The sequence below is a fragment of the Nelumbo lutea genome, chromosome 2 (genome assembly GCF_056320005.1).
Source record: "Nelumbo lutea isolate HS-2025 chromosome 2, American lotus-T2T, whole genome shotgun sequence".
In the NCBI taxonomy this organism is placed as follows: domain Eukaryota; kingdom Viridiplantae; phylum Streptophyta; class Magnoliopsida; order Proteales; family Nelumbonaceae; genus Nelumbo; species Nelumbo lutea.
Genome location: NC_142685.1, coordinates 22,553,738 through 22,570,936, shown reverse-complemented (window position 1 = coordinate 22,570,936; position 17,199 = coordinate 22,553,738). Strand labels below are relative to the sequence as shown.

General features: G+C 39.0%; 1 protein-coding gene across 16 annotated transcripts in view; it reads left to right on the top strand.

Annotated features, from left to right (window-relative positions):
* LOC148869156 (transcription initiation factor TFIID subunit 1-like) overlaps positions 1-17,199 on the top strand; it is a 197,337-nt gene that overhangs the window by 170,229 nt on the left and 9,909 nt on the right. For all 16 annotated transcript variants that reach the window (XM_088973213.1, XM_088973212.1, XM_088973209.1 and 13 more), the window contains one exon: positions 9,359-9,565. In XM_088973213.1, coding sequence (XP_088829339.1) covers positions 9,359-9,565 — 207 coding nt within the window. The remainder of the gene's footprint in view (positions 1-9,358; positions 9,566-17,199) is intronic.

Sequence of the window (17,199 nt, the reverse complement as noted above, 5' to 3'; positions counted from 1 at the left end):
GAAAATCCGGAAGTTGTACCTCCAGTGCCACCAGACTCCTCGGGGGAGGATCATACTCACTCAGGTATTTTGGCTCCCAATGATGTCTTTGAATCTATTGAAAATGATCCCTCTGCTGCTAATGACATTGACCGTCCTATTGCTCACAGGAAGGGTGTTAGATTGTGCACCAATAAACATTCCATTTCCAACTTTGTTTCCTATGAGAACATTTCACCCTCATTCCGTGCTTTTCTTACTTCCATTGACAATGTTCCTATCTCTAAGAATGTGGCAGAAGCTCTTTCAATTCCTAAATGGACAAATGCCATGAAAGAAGAAATTAATGCCCTTCATAAGAATGGCACATGGGATCTTGTTGATCTTCCTAAGGGAAAGGTTCCAGTTGGATGTAAATGGGTGTTCATTGTCAAACATAGGGCTGATGGAACAGTGGAGAGGTACAAAGCTTGCTTAGTGGCAAAGGGGTTTACTCAAGTGTACGGAGTTGATTATGCTGAAACTTTTGCTCCTGTTGCCAAGATGAACTCCATTAGAGTCATTTTCTCCCTTACTGCTAATTTGGACCGGCATTTACATCAGCTTGACATCAAGAATGCTTTCCTGAATAGTGACCTTGAAGAGGAAGTTTACATGATTCAACCCCCTGAGTTTCTGGCTCAAGGCAATGAACAGAAAGTGTGCAAGTTGAAGAAGTCTTTATACGGGCTGAAACAATCACCAAGAGCTTGGTTCAACAAATTCCATGTGGCAGTTCAGTAGAAAGGATACAAGCAATGTCAATTAGATCACACACTGTTTGTGAAAAGAGGAGAAGGTAAAATTGCTGCCTTAATTGTATATGTAGATGACATAATTGTTACTAGTGACTGGGGGGATGAAATTCAGAGGTTGAAGTTCTTTCTTGCCACTCAGTTTGAAATGAAGGATCTAGGACCTGCCAGATACTTCCTCGGAATTGAAGTTGCCCGATCAAAGAAGGGCATCTTCATCTCTCAAAGGAAATATGTCCTAGATTTACTTCAAGACACAGGGAAGATGGGGGTGAAGCCAGTTGACTCTCCCATTGACCCCAACCATAAATTAGGTGACAGTCGAGGTGAACCTCTCAAGGATGTAAAACAGTTTCAGAGGCTTGTAGGGATGTTGTTATACCTTTCTATGACTCGCCCAGACATTGCATATGCTGTTGGTGTCCTCAGTCAGTTCATGCATGCTCCTAGGTCCTCTCATCTTGAAGCAGCAAAGAGAATCCTCCGATATCTAAAGAAGTATTCGGGTGCTAGTTTGTTATTTCAAAAGCACGGACATTTAAAAGTTGAGGTTTATACAGATGCAGATTGGGATGGATCCCAAAGTGACAGAAAGTCTACCAGTGGCTACTGAACATTTATAGGAGGGAACCTTGTTACATGGAGGAGTAAAAAGCAAAATGTAGTGGCTAGATCCAGTGCTGAAGCTAAATATCGTGCTATGGCCCACGGGGTAGCTGAAGGCATGTGGATAAAGAATTTGTTGAGTGAGTTGGGCTTCTTAGTGGACAAACCTATGTCTTTATTCTGTGATAACAAAGCAGCTATAAACATTGTTGCCAATCCGGTGCTACATGATAAAACAAAACACATTGAAGTTGACAAGCATTTTATCAGAGAGAAAGTCATCACAGGCGAAGTGTGTACTCCCTATGTCAATTCTGAGAACCAACTTGCAGACATCTTTACAAAGGGTCTAAATCATTCCAGACATCATGATCTGTGTGACAAGTTGGGCATGATTGATATCTATGCTCCAACTTGAGGGGGAGTGTTAACAGTTGTTTATGTTCTCAGGTTTAGTACCGCAAGGGTACTATTGTAATTTTCTCTTGTCTTTATATTGTACGACTGGGCCAATATAAATAAAAATACTAACTCTCGCCCACTGAGTTAAGGAGGGCTCTCAGTCTACTCGAGTCTCCTCTCTTCTCTCCCTCTATTCTCCTCTCCTCCCCTCTCCTCTCCTCTCTTCTCTAGTTCTTGCTCAACAATAACATCAGAATTAAACAGGAATTAAATGCATATGCTTTATTGAAAATATTACAATGTTTAAAGTGCATTTTGTTTGCTGGAGAACAGTAGCCGAAGAAGAAGAAGAAGAAGAAGAAGAAAAAAAAAGGAGATATGAGAATGGAGGCTTAGTCACTTCAGCTAGTCCTAGAATCTTATATAAGTATTCACAATGTAATGTTACATGAAAGGACTAGAATGTCCCTGATTAGTGATGGGACACCTAGACATAAAAAGAATAAAACAAGTTTAGGCCCAATAACTAAGGCCCATAATAAGCTCGAGAACTTAAAACATAAATAAGACTAACATAAATACTAAACCAATTGAACCAACACTCCCCTTCAAGCTAAGCATGGATGTCAGTCATGTTTAGCTTGCCAAGTAAGTCTAAGAATTTCATTGAAGCTAGTCCTTTTGTTAGCACATCTGCAATCTGCATCTCGGAAGGAGTATAAGGAATGCAGAGTTCCCCTGAGACTATCCTTTCTCTAACGAAGTGTCGATCAATCTCAATATGCTTCGTACTATCATGTTGCATTGGGTTATTTGCAATGTTGATGGCAGCCTTCTTGTCACAATACAGCCTGAGAGGACACTCGACCCTTATCCCGAGCTCACTAAGAAGGGTCCTAAGCCACAACAGTTCAGCAACACCATGAGCCATAACTTGATATTCAGCCTCTGCACTTGATCTAGCAACCACATTCTGCTTTTTACTTCACCATGTAACCAAATTCCCTCCAACGAACGTGCAATACCAAGAAGTAGACTTCCTGTCTCCAACAGAACCAGCCCAATCTGCATCAGTATACGCTACAATTTCAATTTTATTGTGTTTTATGAACAAAATTCCTTTTCTTGGGCAAGTCTTCAAATACCTAAGAATCCTTTCCGCTGCTCTCATATGAGGAATCTTTGGAGAGTGCTTGAATTGGCTGACAACATGTACGGCATAAGCAATATCTGGTCGAGTGAGAGACAGATATATCAATTTCCCTACCAGTTTTGGTATCTCTCTTTATCAAGGTAGTCCTCTCCAACTGATTCCTGTAGACAATGATTCTGTTCTATTGGAGTATCTACTGGTCTACTCCCCATCATACCTGTCTCCTCTAGAAGATCAAGGACGTACTTCCGTTGACATATATAAATGCCCTCATGTGACCTAGCAACTTCAATTCCAAGGAAGTATCTCTAATGGCCCAAGTCTTTGATCTCAAACTCAGATGCCAAGAACTCCTTCAATCGTTTTATCTCTTCTAGATCATTTCTTGTAATCACCATATCATCCACATAGACGATGAGTGTCGTAAGTCTACTATCCTGTTTCCTTATGAACAAAGTATGATCTGCACCACTTTGAGTGTATTCCACTTTCTTCATGGCCCCACAGAGCTTCTCAAACCAAGCTCGAGGGGACTGCTTAAGACCATATAATGCTTTCCTCAGTCTACACACTTTCCCATCAAAACCATAACCTAGTGGAGGATTCATGAATACCTCTTCATGTAGATCGCCATTTAGGAAAGCGTTCTTTACGTCCAACTAATATAGCTCCCATGAGAAGTTTGCAGCTAATGACAATAGAACCCGAAGTGTGTTAAGCTTTGCAACTGGAGCAAAAGTCTCTTTGTAGTCAATCCCTTCCTTTTGAGTAAACCCTTTTGCCACTAGTCTGGCCTTGTATCTTTCAATCGACCTGTCCTCCTTATGCTTCACAGTGAACACCCACTTGCATCCCACAATGCTCTTCCCTTCTGGTAGATCCACTAATTCCCAAGTCCTGGCTTTCATTAGGCTTTCATTTCTTCATTCATAGCCTCTCTCCATCTTGGGTCAGACACTACCTCTGAGTACCTAGTAGGGACATGCACGGAAGAGAGAGCAGACACAAAGGAATAATAACGAGGAGATAAACGTGAATAAGAAACATATTCAGCAATAGGGTGTCGGATAGTACAAGAACGAGTAGGCTTACGAAGAGCAATAGGGAGATCCAAATCAGAAGTATGAGTGATAAGATTACCTGGAGTTGTTGAGACAAATTGATCGGAGTCTGGTTGGTTTCTGCCATGAGTTGGAGGGTCTTTTTTTCTTCTGTTGTAGGTGATTCTCATATCTTTTTGTTGCCTATTAGTGTCCCCAGTTACATCCGCAGCATCAAGAGTGATAACAGGTTCAACGGGAGCCTCACTAGATTCACCTGGGGTGCTACAACTAGGAGGATCAGGAGGAGAAGATGGAAGGCCCGAGGTTGAAAGAGGCACAAAAAAGAGGGAGAAGAAGAATCCTCTTCCATCCCACTAGTCTCCCCTGAAGAGGATTCTAGGAAGAATGAAAATAGGATTGAGATTCAAAAAATACCACATCCTTTGTGATGTATTTCTTCTTGGTAACTGGATCATAACACTTGTAACCCTTTTGTGTAGGAGAGTACCCTAGAAAGATTCCTTTCGTAGCTCTAGGATCCAACTTGGTCTTCTTTGAATCCTTTACATGAATAAAACATACATAGCCAAAGACTCTAGGTGGAAGAGGAAAGTCTGGAAGATTAGGGCAAAGAACAAAGAAAGGAGTTTTCATACCCAACACCTTAGATAGCATCTGATTTATCAGATATGATGCGATAAGGACTTCTTGAGACCAATAGTGCTTGGGAACCTTGTGCTGAAATAGTAAAGCTCGAGTTGTCTCCAATAAGTGTCTATTTTTACGCTCAGCAACCTCATTCTATTGAGGGGTACTAGCACAAGATGATTGGTGTAGCACTCTTGCATCCTCCATGAACAGGTTCAAGGAACTTTCAAAATATTCAGCTGCATTGTCTGAACGGAATTGCTTAATCTTCTTGTCGAATTGATTTTCAATCATTTTACAAAATGCCATGGTTATCCGTGGCACTTCATCACGTCCTTTTAACAAGTAGATCCATGTGCATCGTGAATAGTGATCAATAAAGCTGATAAAGTAACGAAATCCATCTCCAGAAACAAGAGGTGAAGGGCCCCAAACATCAGAATGGACCAAATCAAAAGGAACTTGAATTCCATTACTAGAAGCAGAGACAATACCTAATCTGGCAAGAGAGGTGGAAGCAAGGGAATTAGTCCTTAGACGGGTTAAGGCCCAGCTAAGGACCTCTACCTCATTAGCAATGAAATCCAAGGACCCGGATGTGTGGGAATTAGCAGTCTGTCCCATGGGAGGAAGTGTAACTATAGATGTGTTCTTCGGGCTCTCACCACTGTGACTAGTAACAAAGTTCCCACTTGCTGTTTGATTCCTCTAAGGCTTCTTGTCTTTCCTTAACACAGCTGGTTTCAGATGAGGATAAAGAACCCAACAAGTATCTTTTACATGTCTTCCACCTCCACAATGAGTACACTTAAGATGCCTCTTGTCCAAATGCTTGCTCCCTTTTTGGTTTGAAGAAATTAAGGCTGAATGTTCAACAGGCTGTATTTGAGTGTCAACTTGCATCTCTTTCCTCCTAACCTCTTCATTCCTTGCTAGATGGTAGACATGGTGTAAATCTGGCATTTCATCCCTTCCCAAAATTTGAGACCTTATGCTCTCATACATTGGGTCTAAGCCAGCCAAGAACTTAAAGGCTCTATCTTATTCAAGAATAAGATGATGATCAAGTTCTTCCCATAGTCCTTCTAGGGTTGCAAAATAAGTTGTAACTGTCATATCTCCTTGTTTCAATGCAGCAATGTCTTGGCTTAGCCTATAGATTCTTGCATTGTTCTTTCTCTGTCCATAAGCTTTAGACACTTTTTCCCAAATCTTAGCAGCAGTGGGAAAGTGTTGAACATTCCTGGCCACTCTTGGAGTCATCGAAGCAAGCAGCCAGGACATAACAGTAGCATTTTCCTTATGCCATATTGCGTACTCCACACCACCCTCTGTAGGTTCCTGCTTCTGTCCATCTAAATAACCCGTATGTTCCCGGGAAGTAATGAAGAGCATGGCTGAAACAGACCATTCTCTGAAGTTATATTCGTCCAACAATACATTAGTGATCTGCAAGTTGTGCAGATTTGGGTTTTCCAAATTAGAAGACCTCCCACCAGTTCTATTATCCTTAGAAGACACTTCTCCTGATATTGAAGACATCTCCTTCCTCTTACAGTGGTCACAATTGAAATCTCAGTACAAAGAACACGATTTCAGACTTACCGAAGTTGTTACAAGTCTGAGAACCCCCTGTAACAGGTCTGAAGCACCTCTGTAACAGTTCTGAAACCAAGAACAATCCACCCTTGTACTGTATTGAACACTTCTGGGCTGGGCTTTGACTTCTGTTGTCGTAGCTGTAGCCAAGGGCAATACCTCTTTGGCACCTCTGGTGGTCGAACCTAGACTGTGACCACCCTTACGATCTGTACTAGGACTGTCTAACTCAGTCCTTCCACCTAGATCTGTTCCACACAGATCTCTCTTAGCAGCTGAATGGCTACTACCTGCTGCAGGATTTCTAGTAGGGCATCAGCTTCTGGAACAAACTCCCCTTAGGCCCTACAACCAAGAGAAACCCTAGATACAAACCTTGTTGTGTTCTACAGTCAGCCCTAGGGTTTCTTCACAGTGGCCGAGATAGGAGAGAGAAAAAAGAAGGAATAGAGAAGTGGAGAAAAGAGGCGGCTGTATCCAGTCAGACCGATTAGTGCTCTGATACCATGTTTGCTGGAGAATAGTAGCCGAAGAAGAAGAAGAAGAAGAAAAAAGGAGATCTGAGAATGGTGGCTTAGTCTCTTCAGCTGGCCGTAGAATCTTATATAAGTATTCACAATGTAATTGTAGAGGAGATGGGCCGAATGGCCCATAGACTGTCATTTCATGTTATGTTATGTTTCCCTCTGTAATGGGCCTTATTCTGGGCCCATACTCTGTAATGTTCTGTTTTTTTTTATTTTCTTGCCCACTCAAGGGCCTCTCTGTAATATTTCAAAGATTAACTTCTTAATAAAATGTTTAGAGTGTTAAAGGGAGGTTAAGTTCGAACCTCTCACTCTCTAACCCTCATTGCCGCAGCTCTCTCTCTCTTCTTCCTCTCATGTTTGTTTATTTTCTGGTTTGCATCTAATCTCAATCAGTTCCATACATCAAGCGGACTGTTTTTCAACTGTAATGTTACAAGAAAGGACTAGAATGCCCCTGATTAGTGATGGGACACCTAGACATAAAAAGAATAAAACAAGTTTAGGCCCAATAACTAAGGCCCATAATAAGCTCAAGAACTTAAAACATAAATAAGACTAACATAAACACTAAACCAATTGAACCAACACATTTAACCTAGGATGGTTTGGGATAAGCTAGGGGTTGGACCGAAAAGGACATTTAAGAAACTATTTGAGGACTTAAAGTTTAACAAAGCCTTTTAAAGAGTTAAATGGCAAAACAGGATTCATGTAGCTGACCTAATGTGGTGGTAAGGAGGGTGAAGTTGTAGTAGAACCATTTAGAATTTGTGGAAGGAGAGGGTGAAGCATAAGATGTCTCCCATAGTTTTCAAGGCGCCAAGGCAAGGCTAGGCGATAGGAGGGCGCCTTATCGCCTAGACGATGGATTTTTTTTATGTAGAAAACATAGATCCTAGGGCAGTTCCCTAGGTACCATAATCATATTTCCTTAATAATTATTCATAATTTTCATAAGAAAAGTATAGAGATCATGTTAAAGTATAGAAAATCAACATATTCATAAGAATAAAAAGAAGGAAAAGAAAATTCAAAAAATATAGGGGCTGAACCCTTATTTTTGTTATAGGAAAAGAAGAAAAGAAAAAAAAAATCGTGGAGTGAATTGGAGGTCGAGTTGAAAAAAAAAATCGTGGAGATGCCGATCACTCACTTTCTTAGACTGATGATGACTTGGATGAGGTCTGATGTTTTGGAGCTGGTGTTGTACTGATGTGTTGTGGTTGGTTTAATAGGAATTAGGGTTGAGGCTGGTTGTGCATTGGATTATTGGTATAGGTTCTGTATTGCCCCTATTGTAGATGGCCTTTTCTTGGATGCTGAGAGATGAATTGGGGAGGATTTGTAAGTGAGAGGTGTTATTGTTTGTTTTTGTTTTGGGTGATTTCTTATCATGTTTTTTGTGCCCTCTTTTTTTGTTTAATCAAATTTATCTTTATTATAAAGAAAAGAGCAATCCTGAATGAATTCTGATATATCTTGATTACTAGGTTTCTTTGATTAGCACAGTAGTCCAACACACTGAATGTCTGAAAGTCAATTTCAAAGAGATAGGTAAATTGATAAAGGCAACCTGGGCAATCTTTTTTTTTTTTTTATTTCTTTTGAAGGGCTACACAATGGGGGGTAGCCAATCCCCAACCCATAACCCCCCCCAACCCAGGTGCAGGTGGGATTCGATCCCAAGTCTCCGCTATAACCAGTAGGAGACCTTACCAACCAGCTGGTTGGCACCTTGCAGCAACCCAGGCAATCTTAACCAATACAATTCTATGAACATACTCCAAAAAACCATTGTCATACCTACAATATACAAGAAACCCTCACAAGAGACCATAAAACTAATTTTATAGAGCCAGGTAAACAAAGTAAAGAATCAGATAAATAAGCAAGCATCAATATGAAAGAATTTCTGCTGCAATGTAAATTGCTTCCAAAAGATATTTTGAGTCATTTTTCATTATACCTAGTAGATAATAGGGATCAGCTTAAGGTTCATTCAACTAAATTGAGTCACTTGAGGGAAGCCCTCCCTCTTTTAATACAATTATACTCTTATAAAAAATTAAAAAAAAAAAGATTCATCCTTTATGCTCCAGAGGGCTGTAGAATGAAGATATACAATTTGCTTCAGAACAGAAAATGCCTTTGATATCAAGGTGGTTGTCATATAGTTGTGATAAAAAAGGTCATTAGCTAATGTTGGTCCCAGCTATCTGGGGTCTTGGGAGGGGTGGACTGGATATAGTCCTAGCATTTTTGCATTCTTTTGCATAAAGTGGTCACTCTCAGACTTGAACCTGTATTCTCACACTTGTCAGCCCAGGATTTACCATTAGAGCAGGTAATGGTGTAGTGTCATTGCAGTTGTCTTCGTAGAATATTATAATCAGCTGATGCAATGAACAAAGCAATTCCTGATTTGTCATGTTATTGAGGTGAGGTATAACCAGTGCTTGTTTCAAAATTTTCCTGTGGCTTGTTCGTTATATCAATGACTTGGTATATATAGAAGATTATAGATTGAAGCAGTTGCTGATGGTTCTTCAAGGTCAGTGTTTAAGTTGTATTCAAGTCTTCATGTATCATTTACTTTGTTTGCAGGATCGAGAAAATATTGAGCGCCTTGAAATTACTGGTGTTGGTGATCCATCTGGTCGGGGCTTAGGTTTTAGTTATGTTCGAGTTACTCCCAAAGCACCTGTATCAAGTGCTATAGTAAAGAAAAAGGTAACTGCTGCTAGAGGAGGTTCAACTGCCACTGGAACAGATTCTGATCTTCGCAGGTTGAGCATGGAGGCAGCTTGTGAGGTATGCTCATTCATATGAAGGATTTCTGGAATGGTTTCAATGTAAGTTCTACATGATATTGTCAATATCTTAAAGCCATTACTCAATGTTGGACCTGGCCATCACCCAATGTTGGACCTAGTTGGCAAAATCTTATGGTTTACATTAAAATTCACAATTCTTGAATCCCATGGGTTTCAATTCCAATCTTATGTATGAATCTTATGCTGAAAAAGAAATATCTTAAGATTCTATTTTTGAATCTTAATATTTATATCAGTCATTCAATTTGAGTCATTTTAATTGGACTTGATTCTCTAATTTATCATTCCTTTGCATAAGAATTTGGTAGTTGGCATTTTTAAATTTTCACTTACAATAAGGGAATGTTGACTAAAATCTTCACAAAAATTTCCTCCAATAGGGAATTGTGTCCACTATGTCCTCTGCTATTCAACTTTTGCCCAGCTACTATTTCTAAAAGGGCTTTTGGATATCCAATGGCCTTGTCTATTCATTTCTATTATTGTTAAATAAAGAGTGCTCCATCAAAGATGAAGCATTTGTTTTCCTTTTGTTTTTGTACTTATATAAAGAACCAAACTGCTAATCATATATCTACTTGGATTTCTATGACATGATTATAAGACACTATGTTTCAATGAAAATAACATAGAATAAACGGTATAAAGAAACTTTCTTGTTCTCATCTGGTAAAATATTAAGCAATGTAACATGAGGCTTGTTATAATCTGTACTTGGTAATCTTAACTTCAGAAACTATGAAAATTAGTGCAAAGTGTTAACTGCACTATCCTTGGTTAAGATTGGAAATTATAGAGAGGTTGGGCTGAATGAGCCTTAGTTTTGTTTATCTATTCAGTAGTTTTTATTTCATCTGTAGTGGGCCTTCTTTATGGGCCATAATACTTGATGTTTCTTTACAATCTTTTGGTCAGCCACCTAACGAGGGGCACCCATGTAATTCTGCACCTTTTAATATTCAGCATATATAAATTGATTCAGGGATAGAGGGACAGACACAATTCAGCTCTCCTTTCCTCTCTTTTTTTCCTCTTTCTTTCTCTTTCTCCAGAACATCTTCTTCCTTCTTTTTCTTATTTATTTTCTTATCTAAAATCAGTATTATTGCCGGATTATATTTTTTTCTTGGCATTAGAGTAGGCTCCTACTTCCTGCTTTTCTCTTTTTAAATACACTGTGTATGGAGAATTAAGTTACTAATCAATAGAAAATTGGTGTTGCCCAGTTTGGGGATATTCCTAGAGAAGATTTAAGATTCAAATTGAAGCCCAAGACAGGTTCCTTGGAGATTTTTCCCAAAAACCCTAGATGATTGTAGAAAGTAGATTAAGGGGTCCAGAGATAGCTTGAAGCTGGTGCTTGGAGCTTAAAGGAGACCTATTTGGAGATCGACTTTGGTTGGAGAAGCTTCCAAAGTCATTGGTAGGAGTGGCTATAAGTTCTCTCTTTCTCCCATTTTGTTGGGTATTGTGAAACCATAGTTTTTGGCTACAGAGAAGCAAGTTTGGCTTCGGGTTAGTGTTTTTTGATTAGTAGTATCTTATTTTTATTTTTGTTCATTTCCATTTAATCAGTAGAGCAAACTGGAGTTGAGACAAAATATCCTACAAACTCCAGATTTAGCCAGGGGGGTCTTCGGAGACTCTGGGCAATGACTATTGTGAAGCTAGATGGAACTAAGCATGGTCTCAATCAATAAAAAGCCATGTCTGTAATAGAGGAAAATGGGGGTACATCATTGGGAGTAAGGCAAAACCTAAGACGATCCTACCAATGAGAAGTGGATGTAGGAAACTTACACAGTTGTAAGCTGGTTAGTGAATTCTATGCAACATCATATATGTCAATACTACCTATGGGTAGACACTACTAATGAGGTATGGGATAGTGTTAAAGAGACCTCATAGAAGTTGACTGTTGCTAGGGCTTATAAATTAAAGAGTGATGTGAATAATTTGAGACATGAGGAAAAGCCCTTAGCAATGTATTTCTCAATGTTGAAGTCGTCTTTATGGTTGGAAATTGATTTGGAGACAGTTCAATGGGGGTGAACAAAAGATGTACCCCATAATATATTTCTAATATATTATAATATATTATATATTATAATATTATATATTTTATTTTTAAGTACAGTCCTCTGTCGTATAATATATTATATATTATATTTTCTCTTTTAACTTTTAAGTACAGTCTTTTGTCGTTTTCTCTTTTTGGTGATTCAGCTTTTCAATTTTCATGATTTATATATTATATTTCCTGTTGCAGACTTGCAGATCTAGAGCGACACGTATCCGCTCGTGACGTGCATCCCCATGCAATCTGACAGTTCGATAGCTTTTCATGATTTCCTCTCTTTGAATCAAATTAACTTAAACGGCTAAACGACTTTTCCTTTCTCTCTTACTCTCAGTTCTCAACCTCTCATCTCTCTAGTCTTCTTCTTCCCCAAACCGACCGACGGCCTCCGAGTCTCCGATCAACGACCTCTGGGCTCCGACTAACGAGCGACGACCTTCGATTTCTCAATCTCTCATCTCTCAGTTCTCTCTCTCAGATTAAACGCCTTTCCCTTTCTCTCTCACTCTCAGTTCTCAGTCTCTCATCTCTCTATTCTTCTTCTTCCCCAGACTAACCAATGGCCTCCAAGTCTCTGACCGACGGCCTCCGTGCTCTGACTGACAGCCTCCGAGTTCTCAATTTCTCATATCTCAGTTCTCTCTCATCTCTCTTCTTCTTCCCCAATGGGAAAAAATCCTAGATCGATCGACAGCCTTTCTCTCTTTTTTTTTTATTTTGAATGCATAAAAAACCGAAAAACCAAAAAATTGAACCGCGGTTAATCGATCCACCGGTTAACCGGTTGCATCGGTTCGGTTTCGGTTCGAATATTCAAAAAGCCAATCAGGTAGGTTCGGTTCAAAAAATAACCTCACGATTTGGTTCGGTTAACCAAACTGTGAGCACCCCTACCAGGCGGTTCAACCGTTCACCTATTCAACCTAGTTACAGGGTCGTAGGTTGCACACTTAATGTATGTGCAAACATTCTAAGGCCATAACTTTGCACTCTGATGTTTGATTGGGATGATATTTTTTCTTATTTTGGGTAACTTTTCGAGATATGTATCTAGGCACCTTGCCCTGCTATTTTCACAAAAACTCCCCTTTTTTTACCTAAAATCACAAATTTTAATATTTTTATAAATAAAAAATTAAAAAAGATAAATTAAAAATAAAATAATAAATATGTAATATGTAAAACATAATTATACACTATCATACATATTTGCACACACACACACGACCCGCTATAGTGGTTACATGGAACAGTCTGACTTGTTGTACCCAAATGGTCAAACCGGTGACCCACGACCCGGAGGCAAAAGTGGGTCGGCCTCCGGGTTGGTTTTTAAAACATTGCCTTTTATCAGTCATTTAGAATCTACCTCTTTAGCTTCTGCTTCACCGAGTAATGGCTCCACTTCTACCCATGCTCACATAGATTTCGTGCTACTACGAACCATGCTTTTACCTCAGGTAATTGTAGGATTCCCTGGATAACAAATTTTGGTGCTTTTGACCATATAACTAGTGTTTCCATTTTATTCACTACTTACCAACTTTTACTTGGCCGCGACAAAATATCCCTTGCTTATGGCTCTCTTGCCTCCATCTCAAGAAAGGGAGACATCAGAACCTTAGACTCCCTTACTTTGACTTTTGTATTCATGTGCCAAAACTTAATACTAATCTACTTTCCTTTTGTAATTTGACTAAATCTCTGAACTGTAGTGTAATCTTTTTCCCCTCTTATTATGTTTTTTAGGACATGAAATCTTAGTAGGTGATTGGGAGCGACTATGAGGTGAATGGGATATATCTATTAGACATGCCTGAGCAGAGCTAAGTACAGCTTTTGGATTTATAGTGTTAGAGTTAGTCGTGTCATATTATGTCATTATCGTTTGGGTCATCTTTCTTTTTCTTCATTAAAGCTTTTGTTTCCAACATTGTTTAAAGGAGTTAGTTTATCGAATCTACATTTTGAGTCCTATGAGTTTTCAAAGCATTGTAGAAACTTTTATCTTGCAAGTAATAAAATATTCACTTTCCCATTTAACATTGTTCACTCTAATGTATGGGGGCTTTAACATTTAACTTGCATGGGAGGCTATAAATATTTTATTTTGTTCATTGATGTTTTTTCCCGCTATACTTGGCTTTACCTTATGCATTTTCATGTTGAAGTACCCAAGCTTGTTCAACAATTTCATGAATTTGTGCTTATCCAGTTTAACACCTGAATCAAAATGTTCCAATCGGACAATGCTAAGGAATATTTTGAGAAGGATCTCACATCTTACTTCGAAAAGTTTGGAGTTGTTCACCAAAGCTCTTGTGCTTACACTTCGAGCAAAATGGAGTAGTAGAGAGAAAGAATTGACACAATGTGGGAATTGCTAGAAGTATTCTTTTTTGCTTCCCATGTGCCTATAAGATTTTGGGCTGGCATAGTGATGATACTTACTTATCTTATTAATCATATGCCTTCCAGGGTTTTAAGGTTTAATTCTCCCTTCAGTGTCCTTTCTCCAGACCATGATGTTTTCTCCATTCCCTTGCATGCTTTTGGATGCACTTGTTATGTTCAAGTTCCTAGTTCCCAAAAACATAAGTTTGAACCCAAAGCCAGGAAATGCATTTGATCCTAGTAGTGGCATCTGATTTGTTTCCATGGATGTCACTTTTGCAGAGCTTGTTCCCTTTTATAGCCATCCTTTTGAGGGGGCCCTATATTGATTTGTTGTTTCTCCCCTACCCTTACCAACTTCCATTAAAATTTGTGTTAGCTCTTCATCAACTCCTTCGGCCCCTTTAGTTGAGTCTCCTAGCTCCCCCATCCCTGCTCCTCCACCTCCTCCTAGTCCTCTGTTCACTATACCTCCTATTCTTCAAAGATGGTACCAACAACAAAGGCTAAGACATGCATAGCTTGTTCCCCCATCTCCGGGTGAGTCTCTAACTCTTCTAGAAACTGAAGAGAGGATAGGTCCTATACAACCATCACCAATGCCTTCATTCCCAAATCTTGACCTACCCATTGCAATAAGAAAAGGTAAAAGGAAATGTACTGGCTCACTGTATTTCCAAATGCACCTCTTACAGTTTGTTATCCCATTCCTACTACTCCTTCCTAGCTTCCATTTCAGCCCAACATGTTCTTAAGAATGTACTAGTAGCCTTGTCTAAGCTAGAATGGAGGGATGCTATGAGGACTAAGATGGAAGCACTTCATAAGAACAATACTTGGGACATTGTAGATTTACTTGCTAGGAAGGAGCCTATTGGTTGTAAGTGAGTTTACACTATAAAGTATCATGCTGATGTTTGGACTGAGAGGTATAAAACCCACCTTGTTTCCAAAGGCTATACTTAGGTGTATGGGATTGATTATATAGAGACTTCCTCTCTGGTGGCTAAGATGACATCTGTGAGTGTACATCTGTGAGTGTTTTGTTTTTAGCAGTGAGCTATAACTGGCCCCTTCGTCAATTTGATGTCAAGAATTCCTTCTTGAATGGTGATTTGACTGAAGAGGTGTATATTGGAATGTATGGTAAGGCGATGCAAGGTAAGGTATGTAAATTGAAGAAATATCTTTATGGACTTTCCCCTTGTGCTTTGTTTGATAGATTTCGTACTAACTCTTATTCAACTTGGTTATGCACAAACTTAGTTTGACCATACTTTGTTTCTGAAGAGGAAAGCTTCTCAGGTCATCTTCCCCATTGTATATGTGGATGACATTGTTGTTACATGTAGTGGTACACAAGAAATTCATAATCTCAAATGCTTTCGTAACTCTAAGTTTGAGATTAAAGATTTGGGGAGTTGCGGTATTTCTTGGTTATTGAGGTTGGCAGATCTAATGGAGGGGTTTTCATCTCCTAGCAAAAGTATGTGTTGGATCTTCTCTTTGAGACTGGGAAGCTTGGTGCCAAACCTGTCTCCACTCCTATTGATGTGATTCATAGGCTCTCAGTTAATGATGGAGAGCTCTTGACTAATAGGGGAGTGTTTCAGACATTTCTTATGCTGTGAGTGTGATTAGTCAATTTATGCATGCCTTGTAAGATACATGTGGCTTCTGTAGAATGGGTGTTATTTCATCTTAAAGGAACTCTTGAGAAGATTATACTCTTTGCTCTTTGCTAAGCATGGTCATATGAAGTTAGAGGCCTATGCAGATGTTGATTGGGCATGTAGTATAGATGATAGAAAATCCACATCGGGTTATTGTACCATGGCCCATGGGGCTGAGCATAGGGCTATGGCCCATGGTAGTATAGATGATAGAAAATCCACATCGGGTTATTGTACCTCTCCTGAAGTAGTCAAAAGCAATTTGTGGTTGCTCAATCTTCAAATGAGGCAGAGCATAGGGCTATGGCCCGTGGGGCTGTCATTAACATTGCTCATAACCTAGTTCAGCATGACAGAACTAAGCACATTGAGGTAGATAGACACTTCATATGATAGAGAGTAGCCTCAGAGGAGGTTCCTAAGGCAAAGCTCCAACACTATGTAAGCAAGTTGAGAATGATTGACATCTATGCTCAGCTTGAGGGGAATGTAGAGAGGTTGGGCTGAATGAGCCTTAGTTTTGTTTATCTATTCAGTAGTTTTTGTTTCAACTGTAGTGGGCCTTCTTTATGGGCCACAATACTTAATGTTTCTTATGTTCTTTGAGTCAGCCACCTAATTAGGGGCACCCATATAATTCTGCATCTTTTTTTTTTTATCAATACTACAGTAACTTTTATTAAGAAAAAATATTATAGAAAGATACAATTTGAAGGGAGGGCTAAAAACACTTAACCCTCCCCAACATTAATGGTCAGATTACAACACAGCCCAAAAAAGATTTGCTCTTCCCACCAATTGTTTGGCCAAAGAGTCTGCCAGAGAATTGGCATACCTCTTGTTCCACTAAACCTGAACTTGCATGTTTCAAGTAATCTGGTTGATTTTCTTTTTTCAATTTGAGAACTTCCACAGACTAGAATCTTCCTCCTGCAACCAGGTAACTGTCAGCCTAGAATCTCCTTCCACCAACAGATTTCTGATTTTTATAATTTTGCATCTTCTAATATTCAGCATATATAAATTGATTGAGGGATAGAGAGAGGGACATGGTTCAGCTCTCCTCTCCTCTCTTTTCTTCCTCTTTCTTTCTCTTTCTCCTGAACATCTTCTTCATTCTTTATTTTCTTCTCTAAAATCAGGATTTTTATTGGGTTATATTTCTTCTGAAATCGAAATACTACCTTTTAGATAAGTTTCCTGTAATCTTTCAAGTTTTTTTTCTGTTTTTAAATACTTACTAGACTAAGGGGTTGTTTGGTAACAGCTGAATAGCTTATTGCTTTGCTTTTTTATTTTTGTTTTTTGATGCTTTGTCTTTTAGTGAATAAGTTATTAAGAAGGTTATGAGCTCCTTAATGACTGGAACTGAACTTGGATTTAATGATACATATATTTTATTATTAATTATCTTGTCTATTGACAGACAGCAATGTCATTTAGTTCAATCACTTCATCCATTAT